This window comes from Mercenaria mercenaria, chromosome 5 (genome assembly GCF_021730395.1).
Source record: "Mercenaria mercenaria strain notata chromosome 5, MADL_Memer_1, whole genome shotgun sequence".
NCBI lineage: Eukaryota > Metazoa > Mollusca > Bivalvia > Venerida > Veneridae > Mercenaria > Mercenaria mercenaria.
The window spans coordinates 32018556-32041268 of record NC_069365.1 but is presented as its reverse complement, the minus strand read 5'-3'; the positions used below and the strand labels follow the sequence as shown (position 1 = coordinate 32041268).

The following is a 22713-nucleotide window of genomic DNA, read 5'->3' as shown; positions in this document are numbered from 1 at the left end:
TAGATCTTATCTTCTTTATTATAACAATTAAAATCTCTATTAACAATTTCAGAGCAAACTGCATATATTTATGTAAATTATGTGTTATAAATGCAATGAATTGACTACATAACAATTACAATGTTTGTGAAATCAAATGATACATCAGAAAATCAAGGAAATGTCTTGTAATCTAAACTTGATACTGGCATTACCATTTTCCTGTTTAAATAAACCAAATCTCCCATAATTTTAAGCCAAGTATATGCAAGTTAATAACTTTCAACAACTTGCATTCTTTCTGAAAAAGTCTTAACTCAAAGGGAAACATTGAAATTTAACAGTTTATATGACTAAAAATTCACCAATACAGATCCAAACACTGAAATATATATAAAAAAAAAGTTTCAAAATAAGTGTAATTAGAACATCCTAAAACTCTGAACAAAAATCAAACTGAAGTTGCCTAAAATAGCAACAAGGTGTCATAAATCTATGTTCTCAATTTCAGAGCTAGAATCATGTGTATGGCATTCCAATGAATAGGACCCATATACAAAACACCAGTAGAATTTTAGGACCGAAGTCACATGACTGAACATAATTTAAATATAACAATTAAATGCCAATAAAATTGCTTATTGTTCACATATATTTTTAAACTCTTGTGCATGAGAAGCCTGTGCCCTTGGATGAGAGTAGTGCTAAAGACATTATGATTTTATTTAACCTTTAGCCTGCTGGCGGCGAGTTATTCTGCCTTTGCGACCAGTGCAGACCAAGATTAGCCTGCACATCCGTGCAGGCTAATCATGGTCTGCACTGTTCTCTATTCAGTCAGTAAATCTTAAGTGAACACCCCTTCAAATAATAAATGGTATTGCCCAGATGGAATGATGGTCCAGTCCATTTTAGAAATTTAGCAGGCTAAGGGTTAACTTTGCGTTGAGTCTGTATCCTAGCAATTTATCATAGTTAAGAATTTTCTTACTTAACCATATTAATTCACCTTTAAGCTTATATCTAAGGAAAAATGATAAGTAGTTAACATAAGGCTATCAGTGGAAATGATGAATGCTAATTGATTCGACACATTATACAATTATTGACCGGCAAACCATTCAGCAAATGTTCTATTGCTTTATTTTCTAATTTCTGACTAACTACCCCAGTAAACATGTGTTGGATATCAGTCGCTCATATGGAACAATTGAACTAAGGACCAACAATTTATAAACAGTCATGTAATAATATGTAATATGAGTACATTTAAAAATGTTATAAATATAAAAATTGAAACAGACAGCCACCATGGCCCTATACGACTCATGAGAGTTCAAACAGGTAACAATTTCAGAAGTCGTTGAAGAAACATGCCAACTTACTTTAACAGATGGCCAGCAGATTCTTTGGGTAAGATTTTGAAATTAGCCCTGGCCAAAGGGTCATGCTTTTTTACTAACAAAGATGGCTTAACAATTTTAGTAGAAGATTACTTAGTTAATTATTTTGTAAATTAATCTGAAATTGGGCCAACAAGTTGAAGTTTCAATTTTGAATTTCAGATGTAGGGAAAAGTGACAGATGTAGGGAAAAGTGACAAAGTCTTCTGACTGTGTTTTAACGAATCAGAAGAACTTGAAACCATCTTGTCTTTTAAAAGTTTCAACATACAATATACAAATAGGGAAAAGTCACCACATCCTCTGGCAAACAAGCTTGGCAGAGGGTCACCCAAGGAACATTTTCTATAAAATTATTCAAAATCAGACCAGGGACTAAGGAGAGCATACTGTTCAAAGATTTTTCTAATCTTAGCTGATGCAGCTATGTGACAAATCGAACAAGAGGGTCATTGACCCAAAAGCGCTCACCTGTGTACAAGGCTTCAAGTGTGTTTGTGTAAATAAGAGTTAGGTTTCTTCTATGTTAGCCTATATTATATACATGTCACACACACTTTTGAACCTAGGGCAATAATTTGAACAATTATGGTAGACATTACAAATCTGATATCACACGCCAAATATCTAGGCTCTAGCTATTATTGATTCAGAGAACAAAAGTGACCGCGCCCCCTGGCAGCCATGTTTTTTGACGAATCGGAATAATCTGAACAATCTTGGTAGAGGGTCACACAAGAACCATTTGTGAAAAATTATTTTAAAATCGGGCCAGCCGTTTCACATAAAAAAGAATTTTATGTACATACAGGGAAAAGTAACCACGCCCTCTAGTGGCCATGTTTATTGAAGAATCAAAATAATTTGAACAATCTTGGTAGAGGGTCACACAAGGACCATTTGTGTAAAATTATTTTAAAATTGGACCAGCAGTTTCACACAAGAAGATTTTTTAATTTTCCACTATATACATATAGGGAAAAGTGACCATGCCCTCTGGCGGCCATGTTTTTTGACAAATCAAAATAATTTTAACAATCTTGGCAGAGGGTCACACAAGGACCATTTCTGTAAAATTATTCTAAAATCAGGCCAGCAGTTTCACACAAGATGATTTTTAAGTTTCCACTATATACATACAGGGAAAAGTGACCATGACCTCTGGCAGCCATGTTTTTTGACAAATCAAAATAATTTGAACAATCTTGGTAGAGGGTCACACAAGGACCATTTGTGTAAAATTATTCTAAAATCGGGCAAGCAGTTTCATACAAGAAGATTTTTAAAGTTTCCACTATATAAATATAGAGAAAAGTGACCACGCCCTCTAGCGGCCATGTTTTTTACGAATCGGTGTAATTTGAACAATCTTGGTAGAGGGTGACATAAGGACCATTTGTGTGAAATTATTTCAAAATTGGACCATCGGTTTAGGAGGAGATGTCATTTGAATTATTTTCTATTTTTAGCTCTGGCAGCCCCTATGTGCAACCAAGAGAAACCGTTTGAACAACTTTGGTAGAGGACCACCCAAGAACATCAAGGCCAAGTTTCATCAAAATCCATTCAGTGGTTTTGGAGGAGATGTCATTTAAACACAAATGTTGATGACGGACGACTTGACGCACGCACGGACGAAGGACACAGCGTGATCACAATACCTCACCATGAGCAGTTTGGGCTCAGGTGAGCTAAAAAGATGGAAACTTGGTTTGGGTCCCATAAAACATTTCTGTGGAATTACTTCAAATTTTGTAGATTTTCTTTATTTAGGTCTGGTGGCTAAATTTCTTTGCAAATCATTACAACTTGAACAATCTTGGTTGACAGTCATCCAAGGAACATCTGAGTGAAATTATTTTAAAACTGGGCCAGCAACTTCTACATTGTATATACATAATATAGGGAAAAGGGGCCAACCCCTCTAAGTTTATGACAGGCAGCCATGTTATTTGATGGATCAAAATAATAAAATTTGAACTTTAATTTCCCTTAAAGAAAATTAATTTTTTTATGTTCTCGTCTTTAAACAAGAGGGCCATGAAGGCCCTGTATCGCTCACCTGACCTATTGACCTAAAGATCATCAAGATTAACATTCTGACCAAGTTTCATTAAGATATGGTAATAAATGTGGCCTCTGAAGTGTTAAATAGCTTTTCCTTTGATTTGACCCGGTGACCTAGATTTTGACCCCACATGACCCTGATTCAAACTTGACCTAAAGATCATCAAGATTAACATTCTGACTAAGTTTCATGAAGATACAGTCATAAATGTAGCCTGTAGAGTGTTTGAAAAGCTTTTCCTTTGATTTGACCTAGTGACCTAGTTTTTGACCCCACCAGATCCAGATTTGAACTTGACCTATAGATCATCAAGATTAACATTCTGACCAAGTTTCATGATAATATGGTCATAAATGTGGCCTCTACAGTGTTTACTAGCTTTTCCTTTGATCTGACCTGGTGACCTAGTTTTTGACCCTACATGACCCAGATTCAAACTTGACCTTGAGATCAACAAGATTTACATTCTGACCAAGTTTCATGAAGATATAGTCTTAAATGTGGCCTCTACAATATTAACAAGCTTTTCTTTTGATTTGACCTGGTGACCTAGTTTTTGATCCCAGATGACCCAATATCGAACTCGTCCAAGATTTTATTGAGGATAACATTCTGACCAAGTTTCATTAAGATTATGCCAAAATTGTGACCTCTAGAATGTTAACAAACTTTTCCTTTGATTTGACCTGGTGACCTAGTTTCTGACCCCAGATGAGGCAATATCGAACTGGTCCAAAATTTTATTGAGAGTAACATTCTGACCAAGTTCAATTAAGATTAGGCCAAAACTGTGACCTCTAGAGTGTTAACAGTCACATTGTTGACGACAGACGACGGACACAGAGCAATCACAAATGCTCACCTTGAGCACTTTGTGCTCAGGTGAACTAAAAATGGTGTTTATTTTGAAATAAAACAAGCAAATTCGATGAATTGGTATCCCCCACCAAATGGGTTTGTGGCGAGGAATGGCAAAGAAATATATCCGGCAAAAAGTTGAGGATGTTACTCAGAAGCAAATAATTTCATAAGTCAGGATCAATTTAACAGAAAACAAATGTTCCAAGTGTACATAAAAAATTATGCGAGGATGATCCTGATTTATGAAATTATTTTGAATGGAATATGTTTACTGTATTAAGCTTAGCTTTTAGAATTATATGGAGTTATTTGAAATGTGAGCTTGAATTGTAACTAGAACGAAATATTGTATTCGAGTGTTTGGCACCAAGCATCGCTGTTTAACAAGTACATTAAGAGAGCACAATCAAGTAAGAAATCTGGAACGTGGGTGGTGGCTGGGTGTAGGGGTTAGTGTGGTTAGAACTTCACACATGTTAAATTTTCATGGAAGGTTTGAAAAAAAAATTAAAACAAGAGGGCCAAGATGGCCCTAGGTCACTCACCTGAGTAACACACCATAACAGTGTAAACATGTTTCACCTAGTGATTTCATGGAGACAAATATTCTGACCAATTTTCATTAAGATTTGGCCAAAAAACATTGCCTCTTGACTGTAAACAAGCATTTTCTTTGATTTGACCTAGTGACCTAGTTTTTTACCAACATGACCCAGATTCGAACTTGTCCAAGATTTTATGAAAACAAACATTCTGACAAAGTTTCCGGAAGATTGGAGCAAAAAAAAAGGCCTCTAGAGTGTATAAAGCTTTTCCTTTGATTTGACCTTGTGACCTAGTTTTTGACCCTACGTGATCCAGATTTTAAATCATTAAAGACTTCATGATAAACATTCTGACCAAGTTTTATGAAGGTAGAATTAAAATTGTGCCCCCTAGGGTGTAAAAAAGCTTATTCTTTGATTTGACCCAGTGACCTAGTTTTTGACCCCACATGACCATGATAAAAATTCATCCGAGTTTTCATGCAGACAAACATTCTGGCCAAGTTTCATGCACATCAAATGAACAAGAGTGTTAACAAGCTTTTCCTTTGATTTGAATGGGTGACCTAGTTTTTTGACACCATATGACCCAGTTTCTAACTTGGCCTAGGAATCATCAAGATAAACCTTCTGACCAAGTTTCATGAAGATAGGGTCATAAATGTGGCCTCAAGAGTGTTAACAAGCTTTTCCTTTGATTTGACCAGGTGACCTAATTTTTGACCCCATATGACCCAGTTGTTTCAAACTTGGCCTAGAAATCATCAAGATAAACATTCTGACCAAGTTTCATGAAGATAGGGTCATAAATGTGGCCTCTAGGTTGTAAACAAGCTTTTCCTTTGATTTGACCGGATGACCTAGTTTTTGACCCGACATGACCCAGATTCGATCCAGGCCTAGAGATCATCAAGATAATCATTCTGTGCAAGTTTGTATCAAATCAAAGCACAAATGAAACCTCTATATGGCTGAAAGGGCCAAAATAGAAAATTTTGCCCATTTCAGGGGCAGTTAAACTCTAAAACCCATGATGGAATCTAGACAGTTTTCGAAAGGAACCAATATCTTATTGTGACTTAAGTTGTGTGTAAGTGTGGTTAAAATCAAATATAAAATATCACTTCAATTGTGTTCACATTTAGGTAAAAATTAACAAATTTTGGCTCTTTCAGGAGTCAATCAGGGGCCGTAACTCCGGAGCCTACAACTGGATTTGACATAATCATCACGGAATCCAAGTTTGTATCAAATCAAACCATAAATGAATTCTCTATATGGCTGCAAAAGCCAAAATAGCAAATTTGGCCCTTTAAGGGGCCATAACTCTGGAACCCATGATGGGATCTGGCCAGTTTTCGAAAGGAACCGAGATATTACTGTGTAAGTAACAAGACCGCAGATATAAAATCTGCAGAAAATTTTGTCCCGACATGCCGTGATACGGTGATACAAGCCGCCATTATAATCCGGTTAAGTATAAGACAATGTCCGAGAGCGTTATCGGCTTTTGTCCCACATGTAGCCGAAGGCCGACGAAGCAAGTTTAAAAAATTTAGTAGTAACGGTAATATAATAGAACTGTTTTATTATTGTTTTGCTGTTGAAGAAAAAGACATAATAAAAACATCAAATTTGTTTTGATTTTCATTCACTATTGAGCAGTCAGCTGCCAGTTTTCTTAAGTTATGTGACAAACACAATCAATTGTATCCTTTGTGTCTATTGTTAACCAATGCGTCTGGTTATGGTCATATTTACCGTTATTTGTATGGGACTTGAAAAAGGCGTGATTAACAAAAATTATCATACCGTTACAATGCACAGATGAGAATGTTTGCAAAATATAGATTCAAGCATTTTTCGTGTCTGTTTGGCATGACTGTATATATAAAATGACTGTTTTCTTGCGCTTTTATTTAAGGTAGTTCTGCATGTTTGATACACCGGAAGTGATGACGTAACGTCATTTATCTGGAAAACGTAGAATAAAGCCTGGATTCAGCGTACGGAAATGAAAATCATTTCAGGAATTCACCGAGACCTTTGAGTAAATTTATTGCAATGACACTGTTGCTATATTTCTAAAGTCAAAATATAATATTAAAACATATGACAATTTAAAATAATCAAAATAATGTCTTAAAATTACCGTGAAAGGTCCGGTTCATATCAATCGTGGTCAAATATCTTAAAAATAAGCACACGGACCTATACATTTTATTTCACCAAATTATAGTCTGTGTGTTCATTTACAACTGTGAGAAGTTTCATCAAAATCTACATTGTAGAAAAAATTTTATTCGCGAAAATGTTATGAAAGTTATGATTTTCCCATAGACTCCCATTATGAAATATTGCGTGAGGTCCAAATCAGTCTAGCAAAAAATCAAGCACATGACCCTATCTTTTTTATTTGCTGAATTTTCTAGGTATATTCTGAAGTTTTGAAAAATCACAGTTTAATCAAATTATACATTGTAGAAAAAATCTAGATCCAAACATGCAGAACTACCTTAACACTCAACATTATGTGATGATGACGATGTCACGTTAGTATTCGTCAACTTTTATTTTCATTCCGGAAGCCAACAAAACTGTCAAAATAACAACAAAATATGTACCTGTCTATTTGAAATTAATGAAACAACCGGTGAATACAGAAACGCAGAAATAAATACAATCAACATGAGAAGGAAGACACCGCAGAAATAAGGTATGCAGGAATTTAATACCACCTCATTTTTGAAAAAATCGCAGAATATTAAGCCCGCAGAAATAAGTACTTATACGGTATGCCAATACAAGTTGTGTGCAAGTTTGATTAAAGTTGATTGCAAAATGTGGTCCCTAATAGTGTTCACAAACCAAAACTAGCAAATTTTGGCCCTTTAAGGGGCCATAACTCTGGAACCCATGATGGGATCTGGCCAGTTTTCGAAAGGAACTGAGATATTATGCCAATACAAGTTCTGTGCAAGTTTGATTAAAGTTGATTACAAAATGTGGTCTCTATCATGTTCACAAGCCAAAACTAGCAAATTCTGGCCCTTTAAGGGGCCATAACTCTGGAACCCATGATGGAATCTGGCCAGTTTTCAAAAGGAATGGAAATATTATGCCAATACAAGTTGTGTGCAAGTTTTATTAAAACTGATTGCAAAAGATCTGATGGTCTCTATCGTGTTCACAAGAAACTGTGGACGGACAACGGGTGATCATAAAAGCTAAAAAGAATGAAAAAAAATTTTTTTGGGGGGTGGGGGGGGGTAAGATGGAGCTGGGGGTGTGGGGTGACTGCTTCACATGTTGATAATAAATATTGACAGAAAATAGAAAATGAAAAAAAAAAAATTGTTGGTGGAAGGGGGTGGGTGGTGTGACCAGGGTAGTGGGGATGACCAGGTGTGGGTACACAACTTTGCATGTTGATAAATACCGTATTCATGGAAGGTTTTAAAAATAAAAAAAATTAAAAAATTGCGGGGGTGGGGGAAGGGGGATACCAGGGCAGTGGGGGTGACAGGGTGTGGGTACATAACTTCACATGCTGATAATAAATGTTCATGGAAAAAAATGAAAGACGTTTAAAGAAATTCTACCGATTGGTTAGTTTGTTATGTACAAACATGTGATTTTTAAACAATTAAAGGGCAAGTTACTAAAGATAACCTGACGAAACTGTTTGTGCACTACCACATTATGGTGATCTAAATTCAATTTAAGTTTCATAGTTCTAGGTCAAATATGTCACAAGTTATGAAGCAGAAATTGCCATATTTATAGAAACCTTACAAGTTAACACTAGAAACTTCTAAGGGCCATAACTCTGGTGTTACTTGGGCAATCTGACTGAAACCCGCCAGGCCGCATTTCCGCATAGAGGTGAATATGTATATGAAGTTTTATTTAAATATCCCCAATCACTTCCTAGATATGGCTCTGGACGGAAGGACGGAAAGACGGACGGAAGAACAGACAATGCCAAAACAACAGCGGGGGATAATAAAATCTATTTTAACTCGATCCCTATAAACAGGAACTAAGTTGCTGATGAGCTTTTATATACATATCTACTATTTGGTGCACATTTTGTATTCAAGTTCAATTTCTGAAATAAAACACCCAATTCTAACTGCTGATACATGCAATAAACAAATATTCATGTGAAATGATACAAATAAAGCATCTGAAACTGCTCGTTATAACAATTTATTTTTCTGCATAAATTACTGCTTTCCAACCAAAACTGTTTCTTAAAGCTTAGTTTTTACTATAAAAGTGTTCACCGTAACGAGGCTTTTATAAGGAATAAAGAAGACAAACAATCCAGGAATAAAAAAAATAATTAAGGTCAAAGTTTTCACTATATCCAAGATCACTATGTCAGAGATTTAATGCTTACAGAAAACCAAGCTGTCCCTGGTGACCTTTTTAATGTATGGGAAGGATCTGAAGAAATTATCAGTCCACCAAACAAATATCTCTGAAGTAATTAATATTGGGCAAGAAAATCCATAAATTTCCTACTGTAGTTATAATATGGAAAACTGCCCCACTAACCTGATGGGCATATTTTTATCAAACAAATCAATATGAAGGAATCTGTTTGGAATTTCCAATGAACATTACTGTGAAATTCTTTGAACCAAGGCCTGCAGTTTCTGGGCAGAAGACTTTTGAATGGATGATCTAGCTTTAATAAAATCACAAAGGGGACCACTTCAGGAACATTCCACTGAAATTTTTTTGAAATTAGCTTGATGGTTTAGACTGATATTTTCTTTAAACAAGAACTGTGGATGAAAAAAGCCAACGATCCTAAATGCTAACCATGAGCACAAAGTGCTCAGATGAGCTAAAGCCTATTAAAATCCAAGTTTGAAAATATATTTGACAAAATTTTGCAAGAACTGGTAGATTACTGCTGTTTTGTCTTTAAAGTCCATGCCTCCTAGTCACTTTGTTGCTAAACAAAATGCACCTGGTTTATAATTCAGTCAGATTCATCTTTGTCCTTTAAATCCTGCTGTTTCTTCTGAATTATCATTGAAACAATGTTTGCTTTTGAAGCTGTTTCAACTAATTCAAAATCTGAGATCTCGTCAAATTCTGGTTCTCGCTAGCAACTTCCATTTGGTGAACTCCTGTACATGCATATTTTTCATTTTACTCACTGTTTCATAGACATAATCTGCATCTCCTTCAGTCAAAACAACTTTATTTAGTATAACTAAATGACTATTTGAAATACTGTTTAAAAATCTTAACAACAATTCTTGTGAAATTTCACAACTTTCGTACTCAGGTTCAATTGGATAATCAGGCATGTCAAAAAAGTTTTCTTTGTCCTTAAACACCACTTTTTCAAGACTATGGCCTGTTAGAAAAATATTATCAATTTTCTCTATTTTACCTTCAAAATACAGTGTCCTTAATTCCAACAAGTTACTAACATGTTTAAAAATTTCCTTTCCTCCACATAAAGTAACTTCTTTTAGTCTAGATTCAAAACATTTTGTTCCAAGGTCTAAATCCAATGTACTAGGCTGGGTGTAGCACCCACACATACTGTCGGCTGTACAAACTACTTCAGAAAGGTCAGCAATTTCAAGATTGGGTGAAGTAAGTAACCATGTGATATGTGAATGACCAATCTCTATGCTATCAAGTTTAACAACACGTAGCGCACTTAGTTTGCTGCAAATACTCACATGTGTTAATACTCCAATTGTATATTTCCATGTTAATTCTGTCAAATTGGGATAACTGTTTGTATGACACACAATTCTACTACTATGCTCAATGCCTAGCTGTTCAACTGATGAAGCAGTTGATGTGCTTTTACAAAAAGCATCCCCATTCTCTTCATCAGTGCCAGCTTTCCAACATCCACAATACTTATCTTTCTTACAGTGAACATTGATGTCAATGGAAACCCTCTGCAGACTGGGAGAATCTGTCAGCATATGTGTTATCTGTGAGTGTGTTAATTCTTTGTCAATATCTTTCAATGTTAATTCTTTCAACTCGGGATAACTGTTTATATGACACACAATGCCACTACTATACTTAATGCTTAGCTCTTCAACTGACGAAGCAGTTGATGTGTTTTTACAAGAAGCATCCTCACTCCCTACATCAGTGACAGCTTTCCCACATCCACAATACTCATCTTCCTTACAGTGAACTTTGTGAAGGGAAACACTCTGAAGGCTGGGAGAATCTGTCAGCATATGTGTTATCTGTGAGTGTGTTAATACTCCATCAATATCTTCCAATGTTAATTCTGTCAACTTGGGATAACTGTTTATATGACACACAATGCCACTACTATACTTAATGCTTAGCTCTTCAACTGACGAAGCAGTTGATGTGTCTTTATGAAAAGCATCCTCACTCCCTACATCAGTGACAGCTTTCCCACATCCACAATACTCATCTTCCTTACAGTGAACTTTGTGAAGGGAAACACTCTGAAGGCTGGGAGAATCTGTCAGCATATGTGTTATCTGTGAGTGTGTTAATACTCCATATATATCTGCCAATGTTAATTCTTTCAGGATGACAAAAGTTGTAGACAGTTTAATTTCTGAAAAACCTACATGTTCAAAGTGTTCACCTTTGATTTTTTCAATGATTTGCGTTTCTGAAAAGCCAGCCTTTTCTAAACCTATCAGTATATCTGTACACCTTTCGGAGATTGTCTTGTGGGAGCAACATACAACATTATCAAGAATGATAATCTCAAGATTTGATGAATGTATCAGTAGAAGCCTTTCCATCTGTTCGTATGTAAGGCATATATTTTTCAACTTCACTTCTTTAAGATTTGAGCATTCACCAGACCACAGATTACACCAAACTGGTAGTTTGTTACCACTCATGTCTTCTAGAACACTGATCATGTCATATAATTCATATAATTCATCTTCTATGATATTATATGCATCCGAATGGACACAATCTGCTTCATACTGTAGAACCAGTGTTTTCAGAGATGATGGGCTTATATACTTCAAGACTTTGAACATATTAAGCACCTCATTACACTGTCGGCTAGGATATATTTTATGGAAACATAAAGACAAGTCAGTAATATGTATTTTGAAGTCTGAATGTCCACAATTTAAAATTTCAGTAACATTTTTTCTGATATGTTCATTAAAAGTTTGTAACAGTCTGTCAATGGGATCTCCCAAAAGTAGCCAATTCCTACAGGCATTGGGGGCCAGATTTTTTTTCACAATACAACCATATCTTTCACTAAAATGGATTTTAAACTTTTCAGTCCTATCAGTCTGACACTGGTGCATGTCTTGCATTATAGCATTGATGTGATCAAATGTATACATATAAATTAACTTGTACATCTTTGGCATAGCACTCGGATCCATGCCACTGACGAATTTGAAGACATCAGACAAAACTACAGCCCTTGCATTGGCACTTTCAGGATCCAATTTTGACCACTTTTCCTTGAGAATCCTATAACAACCCTTCTGGATTTGAAACAATATGGATTGCCGCATAAAACTCTTGAAAAGATTTGTGGATGAAAGTAACTTTGCTCTCTCTATCTATAAAAGAACCTCCTATGTGTGGACTTTGAGAAAACAATCCCAACTTCTTTAAAAAGAGCAAGTCTATGTTATATTTTTCTGTATACATCTGGACATCCGTATCCGTCAATAACAAAGTCCCTTTAAGTAGAGTTTCAAATGACACTTTTGCAACCTGTTTAACTGCAGAGAAATATTTTGACAGGTGAGAAAAATCATCAGATCTGTTAAAGCATAAAGGTGCCTTGTCATATTGATGAATTTCTTTTACTTTTCCCATAAATTCATCATCATTAATATTTCTTTCAAGGCCACTCTTAATCAGCAATTCAACTACTCGACCATACAACATGCAATCTGATTCTTCTAATTTACCCCTCTCAGCCCATAGTAACATGACTAATTTCAAAAGAAGTGGCGTTGACAGAAACTGGGTCTTGTTTCTCACATCCTCAAGGAATTTTTCTTTTGAAAAGTCTTTTCTAGCTTTTATCAGTTCTGCATATAATGCAATCATTTCTTCATAGGTTTGAACTCCTCTCAGCTGACACTGCAATTCAAGCTTATCTGCATCCCTTGCTTCATCCACAAGCTTCCATGGTCTTGTTGTAAACACAGAATAAAACTGACCAACACGCTTCTCTTTTGGGCAACCCTTTATATCCATAGGACCGTAATGAACATGTTGCTGAGGTGACCATTCATCTAAGCCATCAACTATAACAAGACAGTTTGTTGTGTCTAGGATCTGTTGTAAATCTTCGTCCTTGATCTGAAGTTGCCTGACAATCATATCTTCTATATACTCTTCTTGCTTTGCATGTCTAAGCGACACATAAAATAGAAAGTCAAACTCCAAAGCTTCCATGCTTTCACCCTCTGTATTCGTATCTTCATGATCATCAGTAACGTAAATAAATTCCTTTAACTCCTCTGATGCTGCACACGCTCCAGTTTCCAGTCTATCTTCTGACTGTTTACACCACAGAGAAATCAGTTTCCTACACAAAGTAGTTTTACCTGCTCCTGAATCTGCACTTATCAGAATCTTTTTATAAAATTTGTTATTGTAATAGAAGAGTTCATGGATAGATGGGATAGGCTTGCCCTTCTGTTTCCCTTTTCTTTGTTTGTCCTTAGGTAGTTTCTCAACATCCTTGTTTGTTTGTTGTTTCTCTTTTTCTAAGCTTATTACCCTCCTTTGCATAAAAAGCGGAGAGTAAACCTCATCAACATCAACCAGACCTTCCTCCGGCTTCCAAGGAATAAATTCTGTCTTGATAAAGAATTTCCGATACTTTTCCACCAGGTCATTCCTCAATACTGCAATAATAAGAAAAATACAGACATGACATAATCATTCACACTACATGTACGTGTATATCAGAATGTTTACAGAAATAAGAATACAGCAAACTCTTATCATTGAGTCATCAACATTTACAATGAAATGACTATAAAACATCTTAAACATAGTCAAATTGTCTAATCTGGAAACTAGTAAATGATGCATAAAACGTAAGATAATCCCTAAGATACACACACTGCTTTGGACAAAGATGCCTCAACTTGATATTTTTCTTAAACAAGAGTTGTTGTGGGTCAGCAACGCTCTACTATTTAAAAGCCTTATCACTGAATAAAATTAAATGATCAGAGTTGAAAATACACCATGGGATTTTTTAAATGCATATCAAAACTCATATGTACAGGCCTTCCAGCATGGCCTTGCAAGTAGGAGAAAAGTAGAAGGTCCATACACAAACAAGGGGACCAAATGGTCCTAGGTCGCTCACCTGAGAACAGCCTGATCAAATTTAATGAATATCCTGCTTAAAATGTGACCCCTTTTGCATAGGGAAGGTATTTCTTTAATTTGAACCGATGACCTAGTTTTTGACCCAACATGACCCATATTTGAACTTGACCTAGCTTTCATTTAGACAAACAGTCTGATTAAATTTGATGAAGATCTGCTGGAAAATGCAGCCCCTATTTAATTCACACAAGGTTATTCTTTGATTTGACCAGGTGACCTAGTTTTGACCCAACATGACCCATAATTGAATTTAACAAGCAAATTCGATGAATTGGTAACCCCCGCCAAAAGGGTTTGTGGTCAGGAATGGCAAAAAAAAAATATATCAGGCAAAAAGTTAAGGATGTTACTAAGAAGCAAAATCAATTTAACAGAAAATGAATGCTATTTTTTGGTTGGGGAGTGGGGGGGGGGGGGGGGGCACAGCAGGGGTGACCGGGTGAGGGTACAAAACATCAATTATTGACACTGATCATCGATGTTGATTATAAATATTGAAATATTGATGGAAAATTAACAAGAGCTGTCCGTAAGACAGTGCGCTCTACTTTTCTCAGTGCTTGACTCTGAATTAGAGCTTTGCCAGTAAAAAAAAATCCAAGTCAAAAAAGGACATAACTCTGTCAAAATTCAAATCAGAGTTATTGGAATTGTGTCTCCTGGTGTAGATTTTGATAGTCAATAATATTTTGAGTTTCAAGTCAAAAGCTTTAATAGTAACAGAGATATCTGACATTATCAAAAATTTTAACAAAAAATTGTAAGTTAAAAAGGGTTAAAATTCTGTCAAAATTCAAATCAGAGTTATGGGGATTGTTTCTCCTGGTGTAGACTTTGATGGTAAACAAGTATTTTAAGTTTCAAGTCAAAAGCTTTCATAGTAACAGAGATATTTGACTTTATCAAAAACTTTAACCAAAAGTTCTAAGTTAAAAAGGGACATAACTCTGTCAAAATTCAAATCAGAGTTATACGAATTGTGTCTCCTGGTGTAGATTTTGATAGTAAATAACTATTTTGAGTTTCAAGTCAAAAGCTTTAATAGTAACAGAGATATTTGACTTTATAAAAGAATTTAACAAAAAATTCTAAGTTAAAAAGAGGCATAATTCTGTCAAAATTCAAACCAGAGTTATGGGGATTGTTTCTCCTGGTGTAGACTTTGATGGTAAATAAGTATTTTAAGTTTCAAGTCAATAGCTTTGATAGTAACAGCGATATTTGACTTTATAAAAAACTTTAACCAAAAATTCTAAGTTAAAAAGGGGCATAACTCTGTCAAAATTCAAATAAGAGTTATGGGGATTGTTTCTCCTAGTGTAGACTTTGATAGTAAATAACTATTTTAAGTTTCAAGTCAATAGCTTTGATAGTAACAGAGATATTTGACTTTATCAAAAACTTTAACCAACGGCGACGCAGACGCCTGGGCGAGTACAATAGCTCTACTTTTTCTTTGAAAAGTCAAGCTATAAATGAAAAAAAAATGTGTGTGTGTGGGGGGGGGGGGGGGGGGGGGGGGGGGGGTGATGCATGATCGGGGTGATGGACATGACTGGGTGGAGGAGTGAGGTGGGGGAACTGTACAACTTTGCATGTTGATAAATATTCATGGAAGGTTTGAAAAAAATAACAAGAGGGCCATGATGGCCCTATATCGCTCACCTGTTATCATTGCACTTGAGGACAAGAAGGTCCTCAGAAAAAATATCTAAATCTAAAGGACAGGAACATAAAAGTGGTCTCGGTTTTTCCCTACGGCCAATAATAAAAAAGTTACTAAAAATAAGCTATTTATAGTATCGTAAAAGGGAAGTAATTAAAAAAAAATATTGTAAGTGAACAAAAGAAGGATCTGCCAAATAAATCTGTTGACATAAATGAAATTTCAGATCAGTATCTTCATTAGTTACGGAGATACACCCATTTTAATTTGAAATAAAGGGAGGTAATCTGACATAAAATCAGTCCATAGTTATCTACCCTGATTGTCTCAGTCCAACTAATAACAATAATGATATTTCAAATAAGTCCTATAAGTACTTACTGATATAAATCCATTTTGATTACAATCAGGGGAGGTAATCAGATATAAAATAACTCTGGAACCTACGATTGGATCTGATTTGTCATGGAATCCAAGATTTATTGTTGTTGAAGATATTTTGGAAGTTTGTATCAAATAAAACCATAAATGAAGTCTCTATATGGCTGCAAAAGCCAATTTTGGACCTTTAAGGGGCCATAACTCTGGAACCCATGATGGAATCTGGCCAGTTCAAGAAAGGAAGCAAGATCTTGTGGTGATACAAATTGTGTGCAAGTTTAGTTAAAATCAAATCATAAATGAAGCTGCTATTGTGCAGACAAGGTCAAAATAGCTAATTTTGGCCCTTTCAGGGGCTATAACTCTGGAACCCATTATGGGATCTGGCCGGTTCAAGAAAGGAACCGAGATCTTATGGTGACACAAGTTTTATGCAAGTTTGATTAAATTCAAATCATAAATGAAGCTGCTATTGTGCAGACAAGGTCAGAATAGCTAATTCTGGCCCCTTGAGGGGCCATAACTCTGGAACCCATAATGGGATCTGGCCAGTTCAAGAAAGGAACCAAGATCTTATGGTGATACAAGTTGTGTGCAAGTTTGGTTAAAATAAAATCATAAATGAAGCTGCTATTGTGCAGACAAGGTCAAAATAGCTAATTTTGGCCCTTTCAGGGGCCATAACTCTGGAACCCAGAATGGAATCTGGCCAGTTCAAGAAAGGAACCAAGATCTTATGGTGATACAAGTTGTGTGCCAGTTTGGTAAAAATCAAATCATAAATAAAGCTGCTATTGTGCAGACAAGGTCAAAATAGCTAATTTTGGCCCTTTCAGGGGCCATAACTCTGTAACCCATAATGGGATCTGGCTGGTTCAAGAAAGGAACTATGATCTTATGGTGATACAAGTTGTGTGTAAGTTTGGTTAAAATAAAATCATAAATGAAACCACTATCGTGCAGACAAGAAATTGTTGACGCACGCATGCACGGACTGACGACGGACGAAGGGTGATCACAAAACCTCACCTTGTCACTAAGTGACAGGTGAGCTAATAATAAAAAGGAAAGTTTTTTTTTTTTGGTGGGGGGGCAGGAGAGGGGGTCTGACCAAGGCAAGGTGGTGACCAGGTGTGGGTACACTTCACATGTTTATAATAAATGTTCTTGGAAAAGAATGAAAGAAGTTTTATGAAATTCTACCAATTGGTTGGTTTGTTACGTACAAATCTGTAGATTTTCAAACAATTAAAGGGCAATAACTCTAAGGAAAATTGACCAACTGAAAAAAAAGAATGACAGACATCATTGAAGTATGTTGGTTCATGTTTATTTCATGTTTCAAGAAATTCTACCAGCTAGTTACTGAGAAATGGCTGCAGACGTGGATTTTTCATTAAATCAAGGGCAATAATTCTAAGGGAAATTGACCAGTAAAAAAAAAAACAACTAGACCTGCATCACTGCAGTATATTTATTTCAAGTTTCATGAAATTCTACCTGCTAGTTACTGAGAAATGGCTGCGGAAAAACATTTTTGGGCATTTTTCATTAAACCATGGACTCTAAGGGAAATTGACCAACTGAAAAAAAAGAATGACAGACATCATCGAAGTATGTTGGTTCATATTTATTTCAAGTTTCATGAAATTCTACCAGCTTGTTACTGAGAAATGGCTGCAGACGTGGATTTTTTATTAAATCAAGGGCAATAATTCTAAGGGAAATTGACCAATCAAAAATAAAATCTTGACGGGCATCATCACAGTATGTTGGTTCATGTTTATTTCAAGTTTCATGAAATTCTACCTGCTAGTTACAGAGAAATGGCTGCGGACGGACACACGGACGGACAACGCCATTTCAATACCCCCCTCCCGATTTCATTGGCGGGGGATAAAAAAATAAATAAATGAAAGAAGTCCACATAAAAATCCTTACCAGGTAGAGATAGGTCAAAATACATCTCAAAAATGTCTGTAACATGTATGTTGTATTACAGAAAAGTGGTCTTGATTTTTATCTATGACCAGTAATAAACAAGAGCTGTCACTAATGGTGACAAATGCCCCCCGCAGCACCTTGACCTTTGACCTGGTGACCCCAAAGTCAGTAGGGGTGGTGTACTCAATAAATACTATCAGCATGTGAAGTTTGAAGGTCCTGGGTGAAGTGGTTCGCATGTAAAGTGCCTTCATGCAGAAAGTTAACATTGGCCCCTGTGACCTTGACCTTTGACCTGGTGACCCCAAAGTCAGTAGGGTTGGTGAACTCATAAAATACTATCAGCATGTGAAGTTTGAAGGTCCTGGGTGAAGTGGTTCGCGAGTAAAGTGCCTTCATGCAAAAAGTTAACGTCGGCCCCTGTGACTTTGACCTTTGACCTGGTGACCCCAAAGTCAGTAGGGGTGGTGAACTCAATAAGTACTATCAGCATGTGAAGTTTGAAGGTCCTGGGTGCAGTGGTTCGCGAGTAAAGTGCCTTCATGCAAAAAGTTAACGTTGGCCCCTGAGACCTTGACCTTTGACCTGGTAAACCCAAAATCAGTAGGGGTGGTGTACTCAATAAGTACTATCAGCATGTGAAGTTTGAAGGTCCTGGGTGCAGTGGTTCGCGAGTAAAGTGCCTTCATGCAAAAAGTTAACGTTGGCCCCTGTGACCTTGACCTTTGACCTGGTGACCCCAAAGTCATTAGGGTTGGTGAACTCATAAAATACTATCAGCATGTGAAGTTTGAAGGTCCTGGGTACAGTGCTTCGCGAGTAAAGTGCCTTCATGTGACCTGTAACTGTGACCTTGACCTGGTGACCCCAATGTCAGCTGGGATGTGTACTCAATAAGTACTATCAGCATGTGAAGTTTGACGGCCCTGGGTGCAGTGGTTCGCAAGTAAAAGGCCTTCATGCAAAAGGTTAACGTTGGCCCCTGTGACCTTGACCTTTGACCTGGTGACCCCAAAGTCATTAGGGTTGGAGAACTCATAAAATACTATCAACATGTGAAGTTTGAAGGTCCTGGGTACAGTGCTTCGCGAGTAAAGTGCCTTCATGCAAAAAGTTAACGTTGTGACGAACGAACTAACGAACGAACGGACGGACAGTTGAAAACTAATATGCCTCCCTTCTGGGGGCACAAAAAGTTACAATATAAGCTATTTATAGTAAAAACAAAGGAAAGTAATTCTGAACTAGGGAACTTGTTCTTGTGCATGACATTCTGTCTCATGATGGTGTACAATTGAGCCAAGTTACATCAAAACCCCTCCATGCATGAAGAAGAAATGCTCAGGACTAAGTCATTCTTGTATGTGACCTTTGGCCTCTAAGTGTGACCCTGACCTTAGACCTAGGGACCTAGTTCTTGTGCACGACACTCCGTCTCATGGTGGTGAACATTTGTGCCAAGTTACATCAAAATCTCTCCATGCATGAAGAAGAAATGCTCCGGACAAAGTATTCATTCTTGTATCCTTTGACCTCTAAGTGTGACCTTGACCTAGGGACCTGGTTCTTGCACATGACACTCCGTCTCACGATGGTGAACAATTGTGCCAAGTAACATCAAAATCTCTTCATGCATGAAGAAGATATTCTCCGGACAGTCATTCTTGAATTTGACCTTTGACCTCCAAGTGTGACCTTGATCTTAGACCTAGGGACCTGGTTCTTGCGCATGACACTCCATCTCATGATGATGAAAAACAGTGCCAAGTTACATCAAAATCCCTCCATGCAAGAAGAAGAAATGCTCCGAACACAGTCTGTGGACGCCGCCTGCCAGGAGCGTTCCCATTATACGTCCCGTTTTTCAAACGGGCGTATAAAAAAGTTAATTTGAAACAGTTGGACTCACTGAAGAATCTCTCTTAAAATGAAATTTTCATAGCTGAATGTACATGCAGAACAATGGAAGTACAATGTATGAACAAACCATTAAAATCCAATTTGTGTTTCTTTGCTGTGGGCTCATCATCTTCACATATTCTTTTGGTATGAGCACCTGTATAGAATATAAAATATACATCTGAGTTCTAGAATTTTTACTGTGAATTGAACTTTTGTAGTTGTAATTCAGAAGAAAACAAGATGGCCATGAAGGCCCTGTATAATTTTTATCTGCAGATGACTCTATTTAAACTTGAATAAGATACCACCAGGAAAACATTCTAGGTTTCATGTATACCAGGCAGAAAATGTGGCCTCTGGAGTGTGAACAAAGGTTTTCTGAGATTTGACCTTTGTACTCAAAGACGACTCAATATCTGACTTGACCCAGGTTATAGTAAGAAAAAACATTCCAAATGTTTCATTTATACCAGGTAGAGAATGTTGCCTCTACATTGTTAGCAAAGTTATCTATGATTTGGCTCAGTCTGTTTTCATTTATTTTTTGTTTTAACTAAGTATGACCCAGATTCAAACCTGATCTAGATTTCGAATGCACAAACATTTTGACCTTGTTTCATGCAGATATAAGGTAGAATGTGTTAACCAGATTTTTCTATGACCTAACATAATGACCTAGTTTAAAAGCCTATAATTTGACAAATTTCAATCAAGGTTATGACAATATAAGGCTAAACTGCATTCATTAAATTCAAATAAACATTTACCACAATGAAATTGAATTATATTGGAAGTGTGCTAAAACTTGTTTATAACACACACAGTCGACATTGTACTTGCGACCACCTCTATTATGCGATTTTTATATTAAATGACCAGTCAAAATCCCTACCAAACGTTTTCAGTACATAAATTAATTCCGTTAAACGACTTTTTATTAAACGACTAGCGACCACATTAATGTAGTCCCGACAGGTAAAATATTCGACAGAAGTATCTACATGTATTAAGCGACCGGGTACCAAAATTCTACCGGGCATTTCTTCATCTGTGTAATTAGCGAGTACCTTTTGCACGTGACTGAATGCAATTAACCTTTGAATTAATCGAACTGACAAACAATCTAGCCATAATTTTCACGGTTTGTGGACTTGGAAAAGTGTTCACGGTGTTAAAACAGATTTTTAAACCATACATGTATGTTCATAATAGATACAATTACATCGACAGTTAAAATAACTTTTCTTTTCATCTGACTGAAATTCACTAAGAGACCATTCCATTAAGAGACCACTTCTAAGCAGTCCCTTGGGTGGTCTCTTAGAACGATGTCGACTGTATTCCTCACACATATCATCAGAGTGTTACTAACCTTGACCTGGCAGTTCTTTTATCTTTCTTTCAGCCTCCTCTATAATATCCACAATATCACGATTACCACTTTGGGTGCAGATATCTTTAAGTTTCTCATACTGCCCTGGTTTTAAGTATCCTGTACTCTCCATTGCCTCAAATTTATCTAACAAAGTCTTTTTCCCAGCTAATATTCCCCTTGGCACATACAATTTCATATGCTCAATGAAGTTTCTACATTCCATGCTATCAGCCACCATGTGACTAAATATGTCTGTCAAAAGTTGTCTATGTATTCTTTGGAGATCCATATTGTTTTAAATAGGTTGTGATAAAATGTGTATTACTACCTTTAAATTAGTTAATATTTTGTTTGTTTTAAGAATAATCAAGTCAAGTATCTCAAGCACCAATGGCTATTCATCAAAGATGCAGATCTAGCTGCTATTTCCCAGTCATTACACTTGCAACAAAACTTTCCGCACACCAAAGTCAGAAAATGCACAAGGCTTCTGTGAAGGACCTTCATTTTCATGCCCAGTGATCAAGGTGATGTGCACTCATTTGTTTATCTGCAATATAAAAATGGCAAATTTTAAAACGAATACTGAAACATGTCAAAAGCAGAAACATATTGAACTAAAAGGTGTTCTTGTCACAAAAAAATATGTCTCCCCCCTACGTATATCTTTAGCTCTGGCGACCATTTTGTGCAGCCAAGCGGAACGTGTCGGTGATATGCACAACAAGCTTGGTACTGATCACTCCAGTGAAGTTTCATTGAAATCTGTCCAGCAGTTTAACCTGTGAAAGCCAGGGAAGAATTTTCTATTTTTAGCTCTGGTGGCCATTTTGTGCCAGCGATATGCACAACTAGGGTTGGTACTGATCACTCTTGTGAAGTTTCATCGAAATCCAGCCAGAAGTTTGACCTGTGAAAACCGGACAAAATTTTGTTATCTTTAGCTCTGGCGGCCACTTTGTGCAGCAAAGCAGAACCCATGCACAACTAGGCTTAGTACTGATCATTAAGTTCCATCAAAACCAGGGCAGCAGTTTGCCCGGTAAAAGCAGGACAAGCTTAATGCGGACAGACAGACGGACACACAGACAGCGAGGGCAAAAACAATATGGGGGAGACATAATACAAGAGGGTACTGATCATTCTCTCATCTGATCTTGATTGTTTGACCTTGAAGATTTTTCTATGATTTGATCTAACGAATACAT

The 22713-nt window shown here is 36.6% G+C and overlaps 2 protein-coding genes across 2 annotated transcripts; both read right to left on the bottom strand.

Moving 5' to 3' along the window:
* LOC123556857 (uncharacterized) lies at positions 1–12253 on the bottom strand. Its single transcript, XM_053543098.1, has 2 exons — positions 919–12253; positions 1–709 (listed from the first exon to the last, which is right to left on the bottom strand). Exon 1 carries the CDS (start codon positions 12251–12253, stop codon positions 9962–9964), a length of 2292 nt encoding a protein of 763 aa, XP_053399073.1. The 3' UTR covers positions 1–709; positions 919–9961.
* Positions 11843–21261, bottom strand: LOC123556859 (uncharacterized). The gene is made up of 3 exons (XM_053544513.1): positions 21243–21261; positions 20216–20284; positions 11843–13741 (listed from the first exon to the last, which is right to left on the bottom strand). Exons 1-3 carry the CDS (start codon positions 21259–21261, stop codon positions 12345–12347), a joined length of 1485 nt encoding a protein of 494 aa, XP_053400488.1. The 3' UTR covers positions 11843–12344.
* Positions 21262–22713: the final 1452 nt, after the last annotated feature.